Source organism: Sebastes fasciatus, chromosome 18 (genome assembly GCF_043250625.1).
Source record: "Sebastes fasciatus isolate fSebFas1 chromosome 18, fSebFas1.pri, whole genome shotgun sequence".
Taxonomy (NCBI): domain Eukaryota; kingdom Metazoa; phylum Chordata; class Actinopteri; order Perciformes; family Sebastidae; genus Sebastes; species Sebastes fasciatus.
In genome coordinates, this window is record NC_133812.1 from 10,974,026 (window position 1) to 10,998,842 (window position 24,817).

The 24,817-nt window shown below is 42.5% G+C and overlaps 1 protein-coding gene across 3 annotated transcripts in view; it reads left to right on the plus strand.

Moving 5' to 3' along the window:
* Window positions 1–1,391: 1,391 nt before the first annotated feature.
* The window catches only part of evlb (Enah/Vasp-like b), a 60,338-nt gene continuing 36,912 nt past the window's right edge, over window positions 1,392–24,817 (plus strand). The window contains exon 1 of one of the 3 annotated variants that reach the window (XM_074615716.1): window positions 1,392–1,877. In XM_074615716.1, coding sequence (XP_074471817.1) covers window positions 1,873–1,877 — 5 coding nt within the window. In that variant the 5' untranslated portion in view covers window positions 1,392–1,872. Of the gene's footprint in view, window positions 1,878–15,147; window positions 15,899–24,817 lie in introns of those variants that run through there. The other 2 variants (XM_074615714.1, XM_074615715.1) reach the window with 2 other exon arrangements.

Genomic DNA, 24,817 nt, shown 5'->3' on the forward strand with positions numbered 1-24,817 from the left:
TGCTGACAGGTGTGTGCCACATACACTCTGTCTGTCCTTTTATATACAGTATCACATTGTGTATTTACACATGAAATATTGATTAATTCTGTTCAGCAGCATGCAGTACTTAAAGCAGCAGTGGGTAGAAATGGAGCAAATATGATTAAAACGGTCACTATATCCTGACAGTAGTGTATGAGACAGGTAATCTGAAAAAAATCATGTGCTTCTGTGTCCTTCGGTGCTCTTAATGGCATCTGCAAGATTTCACAGACCGGATTAAAACAACCAATCAGAGCCGAGCTTGCCGTCTCTGAGCAGCTGTCAATCATGAAGTGTTTAATTTGTTATATCAGAAGGGAGGAAATAACACACAAACATGCAAACACATACAATAATATAATATTATTTCTGTAGGGTCATAAAGGCTTAAAGTATTTGTGGTTATATTGGTATTTTTTTATCAAATCGTATCACTAATATCTCTGTGAAGAATAATTATAAATAATAATAATTATAGTTAGACAAATTTAGGAAAATGTAATTAGAATATGTGTATGGCTCAATAAGGAAGCTGGTTAATAATTAATAATTGATTTATGGAGAAGGGGTGGGATTAAATAAGTTTATACTTCTTCTCACTCCTTTTCGAATATGTAAATCAAGGCATCAAGTGTTTGACAATTTATTTTTCTTATGCTTTTCATTGTATGTAAATACTACTTGTTTCTGACTGTCGACTTGTTGGTATGATCATTCTCTTTCTTTCTTTTTTATTTTCTTTTTTTGTATTCTACATGTTCGAAATACATTTTTGAAATGAAAAAATGAAATGAAGCTGTTAATTGTTTTACAGTGGAATAAAAATATTTACATTTTTTTAACAGTATTAGTGTTACTTTTCTCTGAACACACACAAAAAAGAATTTATTATATTTTATTTTTTTATTTTATTCTACATGTTTGAAATACATTTTTGAAATAAAAAAAATGAAATGAAGCTCTTAATTGTTTTACAGTGGAATAAAAATATATGTATATTTTTTAACAGTATTAGAGTTAATTTTCTCTGAACACACACAAAAAAAAGAATTAATTTAAAAAAATTTTTTTATTCTACAAGTTCGAAATACATGTTTTAAATGAAAAAATGAAATGATTAATTGTTTTACAGTGGAATAAAAATATTTTAAAAAAAATTAACAGCCATTAGTGTTACTTTTCTCTGAACACACAAAAAAAAGAATTAAATTTTTTTTTTTTTAATTTATTTATTTTGTCAGAACTTATTCTCTAAGAGTGCGTTTGTTTTGTCTACCTGCTTGCACGGCAGCTGCATGACCAGACCGAGGGCGCTACCGTGCAGCAAAACCACCAAGACTCTCTCTCTCTCTCTCTCTCTCTCTCTCTCTCTCTCTCTCCATCCAGCCTCCCAGTGGTTGAAGGGAGGAAAAGATGGCACCTCAGAAGCCGCTGTCAGCCTCTCCTCCGCCCGGCTCCTCGTCCTGCAGACAGCGGCGTGCTTCTCTCTGAAATGGCCTCGACGACCGAACCACCAGCCGCCTGACACCACGACACAGGAGAACATTTCTTTTTTATTATTATTATTATTATTATTTTTCTAAAGACAGACAGACCTGAAAACTGTGGGAGCATCCGTGTAGCATTTTCTCCACACCCTGTCGCCTTTTTCCTCCCTCAACATCTGCACATCTGCACATCCAGCCGGCTGCAGGAGGAGACCTCGCTGGGCAGCATCGCTGGTTTTTTATTATAAAGCAGCCAGAGACTGATCTGCTGCTGCTGCTGGAGCATTTATATACTAAAACTCTACTCAAGGACAAAGCACTCAACACTTATTCATCTCAGTCAAACGGACAGGAGGAGAAGATGAGGTAAGCATTGCTGCACAATAAAGCGCAGAGATTCCACTGCGCATTATTATTATTATTATGGGATATTAAAGGATGTATAAGCTACTATTGGTTTCATTGGCGCAGTTGCATCCAGAGGCCTGAGATGTGCATGTGCATGTGCACCGCAGCACAAAAAGGTGTATCTCAGGACCACGCTCCTTTATTGACCAGGCAGGTCACCTGTTGGCCGACAACATCTGGACCTTTAAAGAGATCAGCACATTACAGCCGTGAATACACAGCCAAGAGGGCTTTGATGATGATACATCTCTGACTCCAGCTCTCCTCTGTTGATGTGTCACGTGGAGGTTGTCTGCGGAGGAAAAAAAAGGATGGTGTTGTCATGGAAACCAGACTACACGTGCAGGAATTAGTATATATGATCCTTAATTGGATTTTTACAAAAGCAGCCACATGTGTTTGATTATGTCTGTCAAGCACACACCTATACGTGTGTGTGTGTGTCTGTGTGTGTGCACGCTTGCAAATGAAACCCACATGCACGCGCACACACACCTTCCCCTGCTGAGGGCCAATCAGCTGAGAGTGTTCATGACACAGCTGTCTCAGGGATGCAAGCACTGGTTGGTTTTTACTGGCTGACTGTGAGAGCCTATCATGTGAAATGTTACTGGTAAGCTGGGCAGCCAATCAGCTGCGAGCCTGCTGCTACACGGATGTGGGTGGGGCACCAGTGTGGCACAGGTTCACCATGAACAGGAGGGGAACCCAGAGATGGCTCTGATTGCTGTTGGCTTGAGTGAGTGAGTGAGTGAGTGAGTGAGTGTCCCAAGGTCAGAGTGTGGTTTTTAACAAGCTCCCCCTCAAACTCTCTCTGCCTTTCTCTGTGCTGCCATCATCCCTACTGTCATCTCAGCTCTGTGTTATATTGATGGTACCGACATGCTATCATATGGCTTAACATGTGCCTTTGAGCAAGGCTCTTTATCCCTGTGTATGCTAGTACCGTAGCCTGCTGTATGGAAGATGGTAAACTAGACGGATGACTTGTTCCACCCAGGACCACAACGATACATTTGTGCTATGTCTTACATACTAATTGTACTGCACATAGTGTGTTCTATATACACATTTGAATAGTATACCATCTTTTTTTTCTCATTTAGTTAAACAGGAAATAATTTTGCACTAGAAGATTTAAGAACAACAAGAAAAAGATTTAGTATGTCCCAATACATAGTATTTCAAATGCAGTATACCAAAAATACCATGATGTAACAGGACTACATCCAGTCACATGTTTGTACTAAAAGTAAAAAGTGAAAAAATGACGTTTTTAGACTACATTCCAAATCGCATACTTTTACTTTTAGTACATACTGCAGCTGCTCTCACAAAGTACGTACTGTTGCATGCAGTACCCTCTTTTGTGGGTCAGAATAGCCAGAAAAGCATGCTGGCTTGCATACTGCAAAATGTGACCAGATAGTAGTAGGACATCCTGGTATTTTTGGCATACTGCATTTGACATACAATGTATTGGGATATACTATAGGTATACTAAATCTTTTTATGGCATACTAAATAGTATGGTAGTATGGGTAGTGGAACGCAATTAGTATGTCCCAATACATAGTATGTCAAATTCAGTATGCTAAAAATACTGCAGGTGCAGTACGTACTAAAAGTAAAAAGAAAAAGTATGTGATTTTGAACGCAGCATTCGTTTTATTTGTATTTTTTTCAAGCTAATTACAGATCCTCCATTTCCTTTTTGCATTGCGTTATGAGACGATATCGTACTTCAACAACACACTCAAATAAAGGCTACGTTCCAAATCGTATACTTTTTCTTTTTACTTTTAGTACGTACTGCAGCTGCCCTTACAAAGTTGCATGCAGTATACTGCATACTGCATTTTACATACTATGTATTGGGACATACTAAATCTTTTTCTGGCATACTAAATAATATGGTAGTATGGTAATTGGGATGCATAGCAAATGTTTTTTATAGTACGCAAGCACACTGACTAAATTTGTCACTTAAATTTGTCACTTCTTTATGGAATTTTGACTCATTTTATTCCAGCATTGGAGCTTTTGTTTGATGTAAACCAGTCGGACAAGCTGTCTGCTGATACACTAGTTCTTTTTAGGTTTTGTCTGACAGCCACTTAGATGTTCAGCTGTGATTTAGTACGAGTGATTCTGTGCTTTGCAGAGGTGCTCTGTAGGTGGCAACATAGACTGTGACTCACCACAACAAGCCAGTGCTTCACACAGTTTGGGTACATGTGAGCGTGACTCTGCTTGTGTGGTCCGTTTGCATCCTGCTCTGTCTGTCTACATGTTTGTATGACTTCAAATGTGCAAGATTGAGCAAATATATTGTTGATTGTGAGCTTAGCTGATCACGTGTGTCTTTGCAGTCCTACTATAGTATGCATGTTTGTAGGGCACAAACAGTTGTTTTGTGCTGTGATCTAATGAGCATTGATCTCAGTGCTGTGAGCTGCAGTTCAAACGTGCATTAATCAAGGTCACAGATACAGCAGCATCACGGCGAACTGCAGAATCTGAGTTGTTTTGAAGTGTTTTTAAAGATCACAGGTCAAACACAGGCCAAGGGTTTAGATTTAATATCAGCACAATATAAATTCTATCACACATAAATTCCCCTCTAGGTATCTTCTAGACAGAGAGACTCCGAGTAGTCTGCTCTGTTGTTTAAACAGAAAATGAACAGACATTTTTCATATATTATCTTATATAAATGTTTGAATTTGGTCCTAAAATCAAGCAAGGTTCATGCTTGAGTACATCTAATCCTGTCTGGACTTTTCCCTTTTTCAATTACTGAGAGAGTCAGAAGCTTGAAACCAACACAGCTACAGTATCTGTTTCTCATTTGTCAAGATTAGACATAATAGTTTCAATTATCTCCAGCTGTGGAGAGGTTGAAGGTGCTGTACGTCTCAGGGGGAAAATCCTGGTACAGTAAAGCCCGGGTTGGTGATTCTAGTCTGGGGTTTGGGTTGAAGGACTGATCCCTGGCTCGATGGAGCCGGAGTGTCTGATTCCTCTTATCTTTCCAGTTTCCTTCTCCATCTCTCCATCTCTCCGTCTCTCCCACTTATTGATTAATAGACTGTAAAGGCAGCAGCCTCTTCTCTATGTTAGTCTGACACAACACCAATAACTCAAAGTTAGCAGTTAGCTCAAAGCACCGCTGTACCGAAGTACATCTTCACAGAGCCACTAGCATGGCTGTGGACTGTCTTGATTTATTGATCATTCAAGTCATTTATCAAGCCGCTTTTCTCAGCTTTGTATCAAAATTTATTTTGCGGTTTTGAACTGTTGGTGAGACAAAACAAGCAATTTGAAGCCCCCACTGCTCACACTGAATTGGAGACTTTTCTACTGTAATAAGACTATACTTAACTTGAAACAAGTTAAATGACTGTTTTAAGGACATAAAATGGCAGATTTCTTATTTCAGTTTCCAACATAAGGCTCTTAAAGGGGACCTATTATGCTTTTGTGCTTTTCCCCTTTCCTTTAGTGTGTTCTATAGTTTTTTGTGCATGTAAAAGGTCTGTAAAGATACAAAGCCCAAAGTCCACACCAAAGGGAGTTACTCTCCCTCACAGAAACCCTGCTCCTGACCTGCCTGAAACATCTTGCTTGAAGTCCCGCCTTTTCTTCTGTAATGTGGTGATGTCACTAAGTAACACATTTGCATAATACCTGCCTAGCAGCTAGTTTGGCACACCGTCAAACAAAGCTAGTTAGAGTGGAGCTTGAGCAGAGTCCGAAGAGTTTGGTTCGGTTGACCAATCATAACAGTGGGCCAGCTGACCAATCAGAGCAGACTGGGCTTTTCGAGAGGGCGAGGCCGGAGCTCAAACAGAGCGTTTCAGACAGAGGGTGAAAAGAGGTGAAGCATTTTTTGAACATTAAAGTATGTAAACATGTTCTAGTAGAAACCCCAAATACAAGTATGAACCTGAAATTAAGAATAATAGGTCCTCTTTAAATAATCCTATGTCAGAAGCAGGAGTATTGTCATTTAATTTCGTTATCGCATTGGTGGTAATCTAATCTTAATTTTATCTAATTTCATCTAATCAACTTGTTTCATCTACTTTGTATTACCATCTTTCTCACAAGACTAACTCAGTGCACATGTGACATTTCATATAGAAGTCATTCATAATCAATTCATATTAACTGTCAGTTTATGCAAATGACTAGAGATGTGATGTGCTATGAATAACTGCACAGACTGAGGTGCCACTTTGACTAAGATATCCCAGGATGAAGCCTTATGTACCTGCTAACTACGTATTAAGTTGCATATTCTGTAACTAGATGACTGCTTTTTACATTTTGCTTGTGACTGATCATGAAGCGTGACAGCAGGATTGATGCGTGGCTCTCTGCCTACGGCCCGAGCCATCCCGGCCCGGCCCGTGGTGGCCTTCCTCCCACCATCGCCACCATCGGCTCCATTTGCGGGGAATCGGAGCGTTTCATTATGCTCTGAAAGTGAAGTGTGGGCTTTTATCGATCCGGCATCATCACTGTGGGCTGATGCGTATTGACAGGAGCAGTTGGTGGTGTGTGTGTGACCCATATGAATACCCACATTAATAGTAACTGTGCTGAATTAATGCAGGACATGGGCGAACACACAGAGGTGAAATCGGCTCATTCATACCCAACGTGAGAAAGTGAATGTATGATTTCTTATTGGTGTGTGCTGTAAGAGGAACATACCCTTTAAGAGGGGGTGGGGGCGTAACTTGGGCATTTCTATATTACACCTCCACTGTAAACCAATATTGCATGCATCTGGTGCCTGCCATGAAATAAATCACAATATCTTGGTTTATGTTATTGCCTGTAATGCCCCCCTGCTAGAGTCATGACTAGCAGTGGAGGTCAGATTTCTCTCTCAGTGCACAGCTGTGTGCTTTGAAGTCGCACAGGTGGGTGCTCTTGATTACACCCTCGTTGCAACAACCTTAAAGTTGAGGTATTTTTTTTGCATTTTCTTCCAGAGATGTTGGAAATTCTGACTAATTTTCAACCGCAGGCTATCGAGGATGCAGTCATCTAATGTTCCCATATGGTAAACACTGCTTTTTAACACGTTTATGATCCTAAAAATACAAAGTCTAACATCAGTGTTCAATGTTGCAACAAGGCTTCATGCCCATTAAAACACCATCTGGTGAATAGTTAAAGCTGCTATGATATAATGTTTTTATATGAATAATGAATCAAATGACTAAGTCTATGTGAAAGGGGTCACTCATGACGAGCTTACAGATAATTATCTCCCACTTCCTCTCAGCTTTACGAGTGTTTTAGTGTTTATCGTTGTTGTCTTTGTTTTGTTTAGCAGCTAAAGAGCCAGATAGTTCCCTATTTGAGTTGGTGGAGACCAAAAAACGGAGCTAAAAGCAGAGAGACTTATTGGACTTATATCTGTCAGGCGGTCACAAACATGACTCTAACAAACACAGGACTTTCACTCAAGAGACCGCTGGACGTGTGAAACCAAGTCACTGTTGACTTACTTTACCTTGGGTTTGTGATGTAACTTGCAGAGTTAATTAACGCCAGCTACGTAACAAACTTACATATATTTCACATAACAAATATACTTATTTTATACCAAATTATGATCTTTTCCTAAACCTAACCAAGTAGTTTTGTTGTGTAAGTAAACCTAAAAACTAAGTAAACCTAGATTGGAAGTTTGTTTTGAAAAGATACTATGCATGTAATGAGCGGAAACTGTACGGTCCTGTGAACATGGAAGTTTATTTTGAAAAGACCTATGCATGTAAAAAGCGGAAAATACGGTCTTGTGAATACGGATGTTTATTTTGAAAGGATACTATTAATGTAACAAGCAGAAACTGACACGCCTTCCCTGACACGTCCAAAACTGTACGCTAGAGAGGTACCTAGAGCGTCATAGTTTGAAGCGTAGGGCCACTGACCAGGGAGCGGTAACTGACAAGTTGGGAGTGAGAATGTGTCGACTTAAAAGTGTTTACAGCTTGTTTCTGCTGCACCCAAGTGTCTCAAAAATCTGTCAATGCAGGTTTAAATATATCAGTTTGAAATGTGACTTGTATTATTTACAAGTTAATGCAAGTTAATTAACAAGTTGATTGCTATTTTGACAAATATTGACTATACCACTGACAGGTGAAGTGAATAACATTAATTATCTCGTTACAATGGCACCTGGCAGTGGGTGGGATATATTAGACAGCAAGTGAATATTTTGTCCTTGAAGATGATGTGTTGGAAGCAGAAAAAATGGGCAAGCGTAAGGATGTGAGACACTTTGACAAGGGCCAAATTGTGATGGCTAGACGGCTGGGTCAGAGCAGCTCTTGTGGGATGTTCCCTGCTGTCCTAATGTTATGGCTGATCGGTGTATGTTCACCGCTAGCTTTTGCATGTGGGACACTTGAAGCTAAAATAGATGTTGCATAATTTTGATGGGTTAACAGAGCTAGTTGACAAGTTACAATTAAGACTACAATGACAGGTGCATACAACAAACATACAGTAGTAGTATAATTACAAATATATACCACTAATTTGCAAATAACAGTATGTTTAGAAAGAAACATAAAGTGACCCGGATTACATGTTTTATTGCACATACTAAGGAAATGTTTTCTATGTTTTCATAATACAGGGATCAATTATATTTCAATTTTGTATTATATAACCGTAGGGTTGAGTCTTTCTGCTAAAAGCTGCAAAGAACTGTGATGCTTTTGTTAGCTGTCATCAATTTGTCATCAATTTGGCATCAATTTGGCACTTGCCAGCTGCATTGTAAGCCAATTTCTATGAGAAATATTCTGTTAATGTGGCAGAAACAAGAATGCACAGACATCTGTGACGGCGTATGGGCACTAAAAGTTTATCAGCTTGTTGTTAAGTTTCTCTACTTGCGTTATAAAATAAATGGGCTTCTATATACTTACATATTGCAGAAGCTGTAGCTTACAGATTGTACCACGTCATTGCCTGTGCGCGAAGCTGCAGCCACGTCTCATCTGTGAGTAATAACAGCCACATTTGTCGTAATGCAGTCCGACACGCACACGACACAAAATGGAGAAGGATGTTGCATACTGTGATACATCCAGTGTCAGGTGTGAGGTCACATGTCCTGTCTCTGTTGTGAATCTGTATAATAACACAGTGCATTCTGGGTGACAGCAGTGTGGGTCTGTGAGTCATAATTATGCACACCGAGGCGTCACAAGGCAGAGCGCTGAAGCTGATCTACGCAGACGTGTGTGTGTGTGTTTAAGAGAGAGAGAGGTAATCAAATCTTTGTGAATGAGAGGGAAATCACTCCCTCCTCCTTTCCCCCCACTCTCTCTCTCTCCCTTCCCCCCTCTGTATCTCCTCTGCCAGCTCCCATTGGTGTGCGGCGTAATTAAAATGATCGGCTCATGTGAGGCAGACAGCGTGTGCATGTGTGTGTTTGTTTGCAGCTGAAATTCGAGTCCCCGGGCCTGAGAGGATGAGCTAGTGTGAGTTAACTGAGAAGACAGGAAACGTCAGAGATCTTTAACCTCCTCGCTGTCACACCTCCTGCACTCATTTAATCCCGTTTCTCTCTACGCCTCACTTTACCGTGTGTAGCGTGACCGCGCTGCATACAGGTGGATTGTGGGTGTTTGTGGGGATGAAGGGACTGGGAAGTCAGATTGGATTATACAGAACAACATGTGACTGGATAGCTGTGTTGCATGGCTTTGGACGGTGACACATTTCTTTGTTGTTTTGACTCCAGCACACTGGATTAGAAATGAAACAATGGCAGTGAGGTCAAAGGGCGTGCACTCAGCTTTAATTTGAGGGTGTTCAAATCTATCTTGAGTGAACTGTGTAGGAATGTAGCCCCTTTTATCCCACTTTTGCCAATTTGCCAATTGTCTGCAAGTGTTTCTTGACAGGTGTGTTTCAGTTCATTGTGATTTAATGAACAAAAGAACCAGTTAAAGGAACAGTGTGTAACAGTTCAGGGATCTATTGGCAGAAATGGTATATAATATTCATAGCTAGGTTTCAATAGTGTATAATCACCTGAAACTAAGAATCGTTGTGTTTCTGTTAGCTTAGAATGAGCCCTTCCTATCTACATAGGGAGTGGGTCCTCTTCAGAGTCCGCCATGTTGCTCCACCATGTTTCTACAGTAGCCCAGAACAGACAAACCAACACTGGCTCTAAGGAGAGCCTTTTGTGTTTTTACGTTGCCTGAAGGCCACAGTAGTTCTCCGACACACTTGTGAAACTGCGGTAATGTGAGCTGCAGAGTGCAAAACTGTGGTACCGCCAGCTGCCAGCCACCGTCTGACTTCCGTTGCTCCTGAAGTATTGTTATTATGGTAAGGATGACCTCTGAGCGAGGCGAACGGCGTTACCGCGGTTTTGCACTCGGCGGCGCAGTCTTGGAAAGGGAGGAGTGAGCGGAAGGGTACTCAGTTGGTTGCAATCTGCAACCGCACCACCTAGATGCTGCCAAATCCTACACACTGTACCTTTTAAAGGTCAAGTGTTCAATTGCATTTGGCATTTGTTGTTGTCTCTCAATCATCACCATCATGAGGCTGAAAAATCTGAATAAATCAATCAGAGACGTAGTCAAAAAATTTGTTGAAATGCAATTGCAAATTACCTGGAACCACCACAGAAGACTAATGTAGTAGATGTAAAAGGAAGACCCCTTAAAGCAGATCAAAAATATTCTTCAGGGTTCACCAAAACATTGCAAACCACTGATATGACTAGATGATAATGGTTACAGATTGCAAAAAAGTAGCCTACATAAGTATAGTTAAATGTTCCGTACAGTTCTTGACAAATGAGTCAAAGGTCAACCTGTACCGGAGTGATGGAAAAGGGGTAAAAGGGAACATCTCAGGATCCAAGAACCTAATACCACCTCATCTGTCAAACTCTAGTTACACGTCTACACACATTTCACCAAATGTGATGTCACTTTTCCCCACAGTTTCTCATCAGCAGCATCATTTTTCTCGCCATTTTTGCTTTGTGCGATTTGACCATTTTCACCCCAAAGCTTTGTCACATCCTCCTTTTCTGTCCTCTCCTCCCTGCCTCACACACACACACACACACACAAACACACACACACACACACACACACACACACACACACACACACACACACACACACACACACACACACACAAACACACACACACACACACACACACACACACACACACACACACACACACACACATACACATACACACACACACACACACACACACACACATGCTTACTCAGTCATGCTGTGTGTCAGAGAGAAGGCCATCCCTCCTGCTGTATGCTAATAGTTACAGTAGCACTGGCCGCTCTCTCTCTCTCAAACATATACGCCCGCACACACACAGTCAAACATCTAGAAACACACAGTAGAAACGGAGGTGTGGAGCTTTGAGGATTATAATACAATCTGCTGCCGGGGTCTAACCTGAGAGAGAGAGAGAGAGAGATGGGGGATGGGGGATGGGTGCATACTGTAAGTGGAGGCTGGATGTCCTTTCACCCTTCCTGTTCTGCCTCTCCATCTTTCTCTCTCCAGCTCTCCCCTGTTTCTCTCCCCATCGTTCTTGCCAGGCATTTAACGCTCTCTACCTGTCTGTCCATCTGTCTGCTCCTCGTTCCATCTTTTTCTTTCTACTCCAACCCCCCTCCGTCATCCGATTGTTGTAAAATCATTCTCTCTTCCCCATCTGTGACCCCTGATCTGTCAGTCTGCTGCATGCTTTTTTCCCGTCTTGTTTCTCTTGTGCTTTCTGCTCACGGTGACAGTTTCTCCACTGCTCAGATAAAGACCCACACTCTCACTCAACTCACTGTGTTGAAGGCTAAAGTGGCGTCCATTGTGACAACTACAATATGATGGTAAAGAACAGAAAAAGAGAGAAAGATGAACGACTTGAACAGGAGTTACTGTTCAATCTTTCTCTGCCTTTTCAGAAAGAGAATTGATTCATGCTTTAATATAAATGAAGTCCAGTGTCCCGCCTCAGTCTGTATCAAAGCCTTCAGTCAGTGAATCATAGTGAGAGTTTAAAAGAAAAGGATGCAGCTGCCCATGGCGTGCTAAAGTTTAATTTGGAAAGAATGTCATTTATTGATTTAACTGTCCTGTGTGGATACACATTGTGAAACTTCATATAGCTTATAAATCAAGCTGAAACTCACACATACTGTATACTCACACATGGCAAAGACATCCCTCTTAACAAGTGATTCAGTGTCATATTCAACTTTTGGGACTTATTTTTCAGAAGATGAAAATGCTGCCCGTAGGAGGAAAAAAATCCATTTGTTTACAATGCAATTTGTCTGTTTCCAGGATATCCCAGTAATGGTTGCTGGTATGATGTACGAGGCAGACAGAGACAGACAGGTGCACTTGCTTCAAGAAACCGATAAACATGCCACACAGATTTTTTGGCTGGAAATTTTAGTTTACCTGAGGAGCCTCAATGGCTTAATACCGGGAATAGACTACACAATAACAGTCCAATAATGGGCCGATAGATGTTGGGGGTCGGGAATAGCAATTAGCATCGGAAGCAACAGTTGCTCGTGTTACAGTGGAAGACATCTGATGCATTTGGGACGCTAAAGCATGTCAGATTTGTTTTTGCCCTCTCTCTTCTATGGCATCTTCAACGACGTGTTCTGTGATATTAACCCATTGAAGAACATACTTAACATGGTTAAGCAAGAGAGGAATAATGTTTTATTTCATTTCAGTGGAAATAACCATTTCACACCCATGGGTACGACATTACCCTCAGAACACAATACTGTGTACTGCACACCAACACACTCGTCCTCTTTCTACCATCTGAGAAGGAAAAATCACCTATGTATGTCACGCAAGTCAAAGGCAAGCTGTGATTGGTCAGGGTCCAACGGTAGTCTGCTGTATTTTAACCCTGATGATGTCATCATGGTGATCTCAGCACAGAAATACTGGGGCAGTGAGTATAAATGTCATGGGTGTTCACCAGGCAAGGGCAGCCCTGTCTCCTACAAACTACAAACTTACGTTTACAATAACATTATTATTCCATGTAGCTTTCATTAACTGTCGCTTGATATACCGTGTCACCTGCTCTGCACGTCGCTTGTTGTACTAATACTACTACTACTACGTTACTCGCTGCGGCTGTCCACGGATTTACAAATGTATTTGTGATACGTCGAGGACAAATGTAATCAGCAACGAAATACGTTTCCCTCCAAACATAATTGAGAATGCAATATAGTTGTATGGGAACATAATTCTTAGGAGACAGGGCTGGCAGGGCATGTCTAATGAAAGATGCTATTGTGTTGAATTATGGGAAATGTAGGATCCAGTGTTTTTGGAGCTTGGCTCATACTAGTCAGCATATCACAGCTTCGATTTTGACCATTCTTTTCTTTAATCTGTCTCTTGCAAACCTCTCAACTTTGTGGAAGCACAGTACTAAATCGCTGAAGTACTTGTTTACTGTAAATCTGTGCTTAAATTGCTGTGGAGCTGTAATTATGGCTCATTTGTGTGAGAAGGCTACATGATGCAACTCATCGCAAGCAGACATTTGCATCTAGTTGAAGTAGATTTGTTTATTCCCAGGGCCTGGTAAATATGTGAACTAATAGCACACGGATATAAAAATGTGGCAAAACACCATTGTCAGCAGGCGAGTAAACAGTTCAAAATTGCTGTCAAATGTCAAAGTCCACTGCCGTCCACAGCGATTACAGAGCAAACCATGTCATCCAACAGTCCGATAGCCGGTCCAATCAATGAAATTGCCCTCTGGCAAAAAACACAGCAGGACAGATGTGGGTGACGCGAGCCGGGTGAGCTGTACTAGAAAGAGCCCACGGGTGGGATATTTTCCTGGGATGTCAGAGGATGTACAGTAAATATGGGAGGGATTTATTGGTTACTGGCAGGCTGCTGGGATGTGGAACTTACCCAGAAGATTAGTGTTATGGCCACACAGGAATTACTGTATCAAATGTATAATCTACATGAATCTGGATGGAGAGAGCAAGGGAATATGAAAGAGGCAAATGTTGGCTTTGCGCGCTCAAATTTGGTTGCTTATAGAGATTTTTAGATACTATATTTTCTTTCCCGATACCGATTCTGATACCTGAACTTGCAGTATTGGCCGATGCAGAGTACCAATCCGATACCAGTGTGATACATTTTTTTTATTATTGTTATTTAACAGCTGTTTACTACTGAACATGTATGGATGTGATATGGCTCAGGTTAAAAGCTTTGTAAAACATGAAGAAATGCTTACAGAGAATAATTGCAATACAACTTTCTTTTATTATTCTGTTTGTCAGTCACAAAGAGCATAATTTAATAATAAAAAAATATGTAAAATATAAAATAATCCAGTTAAATAAATATTTTTTTTTGCTGGATTAATAAATTATGGTATCGTATCGATGCATAAACTTGCGTACTCGCCAATACCGATCTTGAATTCTGGGCAGTATCTGACGCATTTCCGATAATGGTATCGATTTCGGAACAACTGTAGTTTCTTAATGTTTGTTTTATAGACATTGACATTTTTAATTCAATTAAATTTTACAGCTTATGCACATGTAAATGCATCTTCATATTCTTCTAACTGTGTGTAGTTTACATGAAATATTCACAGCCACAAGTTCCAACAAAGGGATGCATTGCTTTTTCTCCACCTGTGTCTCTTTCTGTTAATGAACATCCGGTAAAAGCTGTCAGATCAGAGTGTGTATACCAGTGTGTGAGTATGTGTGTGTATGTGTGATTGTGTTGCATCCAGAGCTCCACCCAAACCCGGCATACCACCTCAAATCATATGCGAGAAAAGACGGGAGCCATCAGATGAATTAAAATCTGTTGCTCCTCCTCCTCTTCACCTCTCTCCCCCCCCTCTCCATGCGGGCTTACGCATCCTCGCCTCGGCCAATCCGGCAGCCGGGAGAGGAGAGCAGAGGAAGGGGGGGTGAGTGAGAGGAGGAAGGAGAGAGAGAGGGGGGGAGAAGGAGGAGAAGGAGGGGCAGGACCAGCAGCCTCCGGGGCTGGCGGCCCATCGTTCTTGTCACAGCTGGGAGGGGAGGAAGGGAGGGATGGAGGGAGGAGGAGGAGGAGGAGGGGAGGGTGGAGAGGGAGGAGGTAATCCAATGAGACACAGAGAGGAGAGGCAGTGCGAGGGCAACGCCTCACAGCACCGGGAATTTCTCTCTATCTCCATCTCTCTCTCTCTTTCCCCTCTCCTCTGTCTCTGAAGCGTAAAAAACCAAAGGACTCTCATCTACCATTCAGTCTCCTCTGTATGAGGCTGCTGCTCTCCCATTTTTAAGCCTCTCTTTACCCCCCCACAGTTCAAAATTCTCCTTCGTTTCTTCCTAATTTTGCTCCTCCACCTGCTGAAGGATGAACTGATGACCACAAACCAGGATTATTCTTTTTTCTTGTGTGTCTTTTAGGAGGCAGCATCTTTTTTTACTGGAGTCATCTTTGTTCTCACAGCTGCTGAGTGTACTAGTGGGGAAATAGGTTAGTGTGCCTGTTCGGTGCCGGGCAGCAGAGGTGATTGAATGTGCTGTACACGGAGGAGACGAAGAAGAGGGGGATGCCTTCCTGGCGGTAGCGCTTTGTAGCCCGGCGACCACTCTGGGAGAGAGACTGGGTGATGCTGGCGCTGAACTCTGACCTTTAGCGGAAGTGTCAGCGACGAAAATTCAGGATAGAAAAAGCAAAAAATACAGACTTTTATTTTTGCCTTTTTGTAGTCGTGAAACAGGGCTGACCTGTGTGTCTGCTGTGTGTGGACACCATGGACATCAACCTGCAGTCGCACCGGTTCTACTTCCCCCAGATCTACTGTGCTGAACCGGGGGCACAGCCACAGCTCACTGAGTTCAAAGTCAGGTAGGTAGTCCAAGGGTGGGAAAGGTGTTTACGGTGGATCCATCAGTAGATGGAGACACCCAGAATCTGATGTCTCTGTTTGCTTTTGTCAGTATCAGATGCCTTTTAGATCCACCCAAAAATGCATCATGATTGTTTTTTCCAGCTGCTGCTGCTGCTGCATATGAAGCGTTTCTGTGTATGATGGGTGCTGCTGTGAGCGGCTGGTTGCCCTTGCAGGGGGATGGGGCTGCATGCTAATGTGCTAGCTGGCTGTGCAGGAAAGTGTCAGGCTCCTGGGAGAAGCAGAGGGCATTGATGGGCTATGGAGGAGCTTGCCAAGTTTGGGCAGCGGGGGTGACAGTGCCGCAGTTGTGTTATGTTTGCCGTCCAGGCCCCCGTGGCCGCCGTTAGACCTCTCGTCGGCCGCCTCTGTGGCTCTTTTGTTCTCTGTGTTTACACGTTTCTGCCACTCTTCCTCTCCAATCAGCGGCGAAAGCGCTCAGGGTTGGCTTGTTGCATCCGCGGCCGACGCCTGCCTGCCGTCATGGTGGCGGAGCGCTCCAAGACGCATGCTCAGACATGCAACAGCTTCCCTGCTCTTTGTCTCGTTGTGAGATGTAATTGTGCCGGATGGAGCTGTTGCATTTCAAGGCATGCAAGACCTGATGCTGTGTGACATCCACTTCAGAAAATATTTGCCATTTCAATCCAATGAAGTACACATTCAGCTTCTTTTTAGCTCTATGTCCTGATTGTATACATCACCATCCATCTTTGCATTCACGTTCTGAGATGTCCTCGTAATCGCGTGTGCGATACGTCTGACAATTCCTCCTCTAACAGCTCTGATTAGTGCAGCTTTAAGGGACTCAGCCGGAGTTTTTTGTCCCGCTAAGCAGCTTTTAGTTTGGCCGGTGCTTCAATCTGGAGCAGCTTTATGGGGCTACAGCGTGTCACTATCACGGCCTGGCCGAGCTCCCTGGTCGCTCCACGGGAGTCGCAGCCGGGCGGCATCGCCAGGAGAGAGAGAGGGAAAGAAAGTGAGGCTGTATGCCCAGTTTTCTAACTGTCTGTAAGTGTTTTTAAGCCTAATAAACAATTTAACAGGTTCGATCCACTGCGGTCTCACATGAGTGACCTTCTGCGAAACGTCCACATCAGCAAACATCTGGAAATATCAGCACATATCAGCGATTGATGTGTCTGTATGTGTAGACCACAGCCTTAATGAAAAAAAAACTACAGTCTCGCACATTTCCGGCAGCGCCTCACACCTCTCCTCTTCTTCGCCGGAAGAGGGACACGTACTGTAAGGGAGGCACACCAACACACACACACACACACACACACACACAAACCCGGCATGCATTTGCAGAGATTAAAGAGGTTTAAAGTGCGACGTGTTTTCACAAAACCCAATCCAGGCCCTTAAGCAATATTAATGTTTCGCAAATCTGATTTTATGCAATGAATACTCGTTTAGGAAAGCAGGGAGAGGTTTTTTACTGAAAACACACGTAAATAAACCGGCTGCTGTATCTATTTCTGAGCAGATTAATCACTAGTCATGTTTTTCCTGGCTGTTGAAGTTAGTTCAGCACGCTGTAAATAAGTAAATGGACACAGCAGCGTCAATAACCACGATGTTATTAAGGTGACGGAGACGGAAGAAGAAGAAGAAGGAGGAGAGAGATTGGAGATAGAAATCAAGAGAGACAGAGAGGGAAAGAGAGAGGGAGAGGAGGGAAATGAGAGGGAGAGAAAATAAGAGACCAGGAGAGAGAGAGAGAGAGGGGGGGGGATGGTGAGAAAAGCAACGCTAAGCAAAAGGAAGAGAGAGTGGGAAACAGTCAGACGGATGGAGGTGGAATTAGAGGAGAAAGGAGGAACTAGTGTGATTGTGGAGAGAAAAAAAAGAAAATAATGTTTGATGATGGTTTTGGTGTGGCACACGCCTTTGAAAACCATTTTTTGCGAGGGATGCTGGGATATCAGCTCCAGCCTGGGCTCCATGGTGACCGAAGTAGGCACAGTATAGCCAGATAACCATGACAACCAGTGCTGGCCAATCCAGGGGAGCATACAGTCATGTATAGTGCATGTATGCACAGAAATGCACACAACCACATAAAGAGAGAGACCTTCTGCTCCAGTGCCTCTTCAGGCTCCAAGCAGAAACCTTCTTGGTAATGTGTTTCTTTATTCTGAAGGTCCAGTGAAGTGATATTTATGTAAAAATGGTTTATAAAGCATTTCATAATTTCAGTTTTTGATGGCCCACCTAATATTTTGTTGGCATCCTGTCTTATTTTTATTATTGACAAAAACTAAAATGACATTAAATCCTAATATATTTTAAATTAGGATTACCAAAAGACATATCTCCTGTTGTTGTAAGCACATTTTAACCACTGCCATCATTGATAAAGTAGTGATGTTGCTTTGCTGAAGCTAGCTGTTCATCATTAGCCATTGTTCCCCTCAGGTGTGATATCCACCACACAGTGATACTGTGTGTATACAGCCCAATCCCAATGTCCCCCCTAAAGCCTTAAGCCCTGAACCCTCCAGAGACTTGACTGACGTCACCTGGTAAATGGTTGAGTGTGAGAGGCTGCGAGTGCTTGAAATGGTATAAATATGAATGGGGCAGCACTTAGCAGCGACATGCCACGTAACCTTGATGATGCCAAAACGTGTTATGTAAAAATTGTGGGTTTTAATTTGACTGCCTGATTTGAATGTTGTCCAGACGAGACAAACAAAATTTAAAGAAATGGTGAATAAACTAGGTGTGCATATGTTGCATTCCTCTAATTTCATGTTTTTTTATGTACAACTTTAAATCCTAGTATTTCTGAATACCCATGTGCCGTCCTCTTTGTTTACCTTTTTTATTTAAAAAATATTTCCCCTGGTAACCCAGTGTTTAACGTCACAAAGCTATGATTTGTGGGTAATTACCCCAGGCAAAGTCTGCAGAAAGTGTACATTAAGGGCTCAAAATGTCTGCGATATAGAGCCCTCCAGGATTTGATGATTTGACAGTGGGACAGCCCTAATCCCTCACAGACTTTGCAGGAATGCGACGTGAGTGTGCACATTGGGATTGTCTTCGTCTTCTTGTGCTGGAACGTCAGTACACATTAATAATAGATGATTGAACTAGCATGATTATGGCTGGTCTAACTACTATTAACCATAATTAATTGAAAAGCAAGCATTATACAAGGAGGCTAAAAAAGCTTTTTCTTACTGTTCTCAGCTGACTCTGTCCTCAAGAGACAAACAACAGTATTGGTCGTATGTTCAAAGGGACCTATGTTACGTTACGTAACTGACATGGGCTTTGTGTGGCCGTGTGAAGTATGACTTTTGTTTCTCAGAAGCAAAGGCAGAAGTAGCGTGATAGCTTGACAGTCAGTGGCTACCTTGTGATTGACAGGTCGCTACCACGGCGTTGTTCAATCTGGGAGTTGTGTTTTCGTCTTAGAACTTTAACCCTTTCACAGTGTGTTTACAGTTCATGAAAGTATAATATAACCTCTTTGGACGCCTAAAAATGTCTTATTCAGCGTTCAGTTGTATTTGTACAAGACGTACAAAAACCTAGATGGCGACGGCCAAAATGTATCGAAGCTTCAAAACAGCCGTCCACAAACCAATGGGTGACGTCACGGTGACTACGTCCACTTCTTATATACAGTCTATGGTCATGAATAGGGATGTCATGAGAACCGATACTTCGGTACCAAGTCGATGCAAAAATTAAAAAAAAGTGACGGTACTCTTTTTCTACAGTACCGAAGGCACCGTACGATGCCTTTAATGGTCATTGGTAGGGATGTGACAGTGAGGAAAATTTTCCCACGGGTTAATAAACTTGTGACAACACCGGTGTTACCGATTACACTGGACATTTTTCAAAAAAAGATGACGGTCAACATGTGCAGAGCGCTGACTCTGATCTTCACCGTCGGGTGACGGTGTGTCTGGCCTCTTCGGTAGCGCTTTTGCTGCGGGGCGCCGCTGCGGAGGTCTACCTGGCGCCGCTGCTCCGTGCACACCGGCTGTGACGGCTCCATCCAATCGCGACGATTACCTCATTGACGTTATGGTTCCCTTATAGCATTGGGATTAAACGTGAAATATTGCCAAATAGGTGCGTTTGCTTTGTCGCTTCGACAGCAAATCCCCTGCCTCCTGCTCCTACTACTCTGAGCTGACCAGATGCATTCATGGTCAGTATGTAGCGTCCGTCATCTGACTATCGATTGATAACATGCCGCTGATACGCCAAAATGAACAAAATGGGAGAATTATTTTGATTTATTACTTAAAGGCTACATGCCTCTCTTTTTTGTAATGTTCAAATGTTTTTAATAAAAGAGTGCGTGTTGAATTACATGGGATTTATTGTTGTTGTTTTGTTTTTTTACCGTGGTATCGAATTTGGTATCGAGAATTGTGGAAATTCCCTGGTATTGGTATCGACTACTAGATTTCTGGAACCGTGACATCCCTAGTCATGAATCATTTTTGTAACAGCCATTCATAATGGTTTTGGAAAGTATTGATGGACAACGCATTAGCCGACCGAATGACTTACAGTTTTTTTGTCATTTAGTTTGGAGGACTTGTGTCAGCCAGAGGGGTGAGTTCTCAAACGGCGTCAGATTCCCACAACACCGATAATGTTACAGGTCACTTTACATTAACAAGATAAGAGCGAGATATTTTTAACTTTACTTCCAAAAGGTGACGAGAAGATGGTTGCTTTTTTCTGAAGTTTTAAATGTCTGTTTGAATCAACATGTCTTTGGATTCTCTGACCCCTGCTCCTGTCATAAATAGGATTTCAGTAACTTGTACTGGCTAATTCCGCCCTTCAGCTCACTCACTTTTTCTTCACTTTGAAATCCTTTGCTTCAGAATAATGTTTTGGGCTGATGGAAGGTCTCCCTGTTTTTCAGGATTCCCAGAGGAGACTAACTGTCTGTATTATTCCCTCAGTGCACCGTGGCCTGACAGATTAGAGACGGACTCCACCGCACGTGCATGTCAAACATAAGAAAGCCCTGCTGGAAATTTGTGAAATGTTCTGGGTCACTGAATCCGCTGACTGATGATTTGTGGCACAAATAGGAACCACATGTCCGCCATGACACTGCTTGTGTGTGTGTTTCACAAGAGGACGAGTCGACCAATTACAGCTGCCTGTGAGTTATGCAGACTATCAGGTCCTACTGTAGTCCGCAATGGAGAGCACTTAACCTAATGGCCTTCAGCAAACGCTCAACTGTAAAAATGGATCGCATGTAAACATGTCTGCGCTGCCTGTGTTTGTGTGTGAGGCTTCGCAGTAAGTAGCAGCAGTTAAATGGCATCATGGGGGAGAGAGAGAGTACAGCCTCGGGGCATCGCCACATGCTTCCTCTTCTCCTTCCCTTCACTCTCACCTTCTTCCTCCTTCCTTTTCTTCCAGGGATAAGGACGTGTTTCTCTTAGACAATCTGAGTGGTAATGCTCCGGTTGTGTTCTCACCTACAGCCGTCTTTCTCTGCTGGGAAATGTTTTCCCCTCTGCCAAATGGAGACGCATGCATTTTTTAAAGCCTCCCCCGCTCTCTGCTGTGTTCCCTATCTTCCGTATCTCTCTGCCTCCTCGGTTTATCTTCCTGCCGCTGTCTTAATTCGTCTTCTTCTTCTTCGCCCTTCATTTTATCTCTCTGTCCCACGTTTTTCCCCTTCTACTCTCTCGTTTTCCCTCCCAGCATGGGGTCTAAGCGACTCTGCCCGACCATTTAATTCAGCGGCTCATGCCTGGGTTGATTGGGAGAATGATTGACCTCCCTACATGCATGCGCAAACTCAACAAAGTCAACAAAGTTTAACTCCTCTAATATGTTTACAGTAGCTTCGTAGCTGTAGCTGGAGGTAGACGAGGACGGCCCGAGGCGCTACACTCTATTAAACATTCCAGCAAATGCTCATTAAGCTGAGATCAAGATTCCCACGAACAACAAACTAGACAGGAATGTCTGGCTCCTCACCGGACTTGAAGCTTTTAATGCCACACATGAAACAGAAATGCAATGACCTTGAAGGGATCTTTTGACATTTTTTAGAAATACACTTATTTGCTTTCTTGCCGAGAGTAAGACGAGAAGATCGGTACCTCTCTTGAGTAGTAGTGACCATCTCATCTAAAGGTCTGTATTTTTCATATGCCTTTTTTTTAATCCGTCATATATCATAAAAATGTTACGTACAGAAACCTTCCACGCTGAGTCTGATGCATTTTTATTATTCTATTCGTTGTGAAAATTAGCAAAAAAAGACGAAACTGAATTAATGACGTGGATGCAATGGATAGCGCTAGTCCAAAATGGGGCTAATGAATGAATTACATTTGCAAGAAGCTATTGTTTAGCTGCCTAGAGCACAATCACTACTGTCCATCCCCGATTCCAAGCTGTTCTGCTTTATTTCTTTATCGTAAAGTGCTTCGTGTTGGGAGACAAAGTTAATGGTTATCAAGCCATTTTGGAGGATGACGTTTGCACAGAGTGGTCAAACAACCCTCTTTTGGCTTTAGATGGAAAAAACGCAGAAAATTCAACCTGTTCTGAAAACTTTATTGACAGAGGAAAGTTTGGGAGTTGATGTGTAAACGTGATTGACACGACGTGAGGTCGTATTTAATTAAAAGTACGACAATTACGGACAAAAAAATAGGGACGTGGTGCATAAAGGCCTTAACTCTCAGCGAAGAATAAGCGTTTATTCCTAAAATGTGGAATGATTCCTTTAAGGTGATCTTCATGCACCTGCAGGATTCAAATCTCATCTGCATGCACCTTATATCAAACCTCAGCTGTTTGTCGGGTTGCACTGAGTTCACAGCAGATTAACTTGTTTGTTTAGGGGCTGCAGTCAACTCATCAGGGATCTATTGACCATGTGTTGTCTCTGCCGACGCGTCTGTTATGTCAGAGGATTTGGCCGTCTTTGCTGAGACATAAAGGACCATCCGAAGACTAAATCCTCCGCCGCTGAGTCTCTCAGTTATTTTCCACTCTCTTCTGTCACTCAGATATAAGCCAAGTGGGGTCATACAGTCCACTCTTTAATTTCAATTGTTTGGCCTGGCGTCTTCTCTCAGCGATAAGTAAGGAGAGAGAGACGATGTAACAGTTAAGACCATCCAAAGTGAGCTTGCCAACTCTATTAAACCTTGTGTACCAGACGTTTTGCTGATGTGACAACACCTTTTTACGAGTTTTTAAATTTTGTCCATGTGGCTCAAAACCACAGATATTAAAACATCCTCCTTCAATCCACTAACACACCTCTTAAACTCAATGTTAATCTTAAAGCAAGATTAATTTATCCATCACACTTGATAATACACGGCCAAACTTAAAAGTTGAGAGTACCTGATCTCACATTAAACCTCTTGATTCTGCCCTCCCCCAACAAGATTTCCCACTGCTGTGCTGCTTTTCCAGAGTCTCAGCAGCATTAACGCTCCGGGTTGAGGAAACTCTTAAATGCTTTCTGCGATCATGCGGAGCAGCAGTAAAAGAAACCTCATCCTTGCACTCTCTTCGCAAGCTTTCAGATGGAATTAAACCATAAATTCAGACCTGTTTTATGGCACCGGGACGTGACTTTATTCCTTGTGGCCGTCCCAGCTGACCTCCGTGGACTGTCAGAGGCGTTTAGGGCCTTTATTAGCGGCTTGAAAACAGAACAACAAAACCCCCAAAGCAAGGCGACATGTACAGTAGACACAGCAAGTAGTTATAAATATGGTCTGCGGAGTGTCTGCCTTCGAGGCGATGGGAGAGCGGTTGGCGCTCATGTATTCCATAGCATTACATACACTGACTTCCTCACACTCATATGGATGCACACACCCGTGCTAACACACAGCTGCAGCCACGTGACACACTTATCTGATGATGAGAGGATGAGACAGGACATTGTGTAGCGTTGCTGCAAAGACAGTGAAGTCTGTAATTAAAGCGCCGACCGTCTGAAGGCTTATGTTGCTGTTTCTTTTTGTTTTTTTTTATTCATATCTCGCTGCTCATTCATCTTTTCTTCACAGCCATATTTTCTAGGCCATGCGAATATTCCACTCCAGTTGTCATGCCAACAGATTAGCGTGCTCTTGCGTGGTCTCAGCAGTAGAGTATGGGTGCGTGTGCATGTGGCGTCCTGTGTGTGCACGTGTGTGGCGTCTTCTCTGCAGGGTCTCCAGGCTCTGGCATTGAAATACACACAAGCTGACTCAAGTGCACACACACACACACACACACACTCAGACTGTTTGATTAGCATGCTTTTGAATAACTTTCGTAGCAGACTTCACATCACATAGAAGTGCGCATCAAAAATAACCAAAGAAATGAATACTGTATCATGCATATTACAACTGCAAAAGTTTTTAAACTCCTGAAGCCTGATGGGTTAGAAAATGCGGCCAAATGCAAATATTTTTGCCGTTACAAAATTGTTACTAAAAGAACATATACGTTTATGTTTATATATAGCTTATAGACAGATTAATGTATTTATCCCACCTTCATTGACTGTCTTGGGTTCATTGAAGGGCCAAGAAGTGCTTAGTTGCCCAATAGCACTGAATTCACAAGATGTGGTGACGTAAAAAAAACACACAAACAAATCAGAAAACAGCATTAAAGGTACAGTGTGTAGGATTTGGCGACATCTAGTGGTGTGGTTGCATATTGCAACCAACTGAGTACCCCTCCGCTCACTCCTCCCATTCCAAGACCGTGGTAATGCCGTTCGCCTCACTCAGAGGGCATCCTTACCAGAATAACAATACTTCAGGAGCAACAGAAGTCAGACGGCGGCTGGCAGTACCACGGTTTTGCACTCTGCAGCTCACGTTACCGCAGTTTCA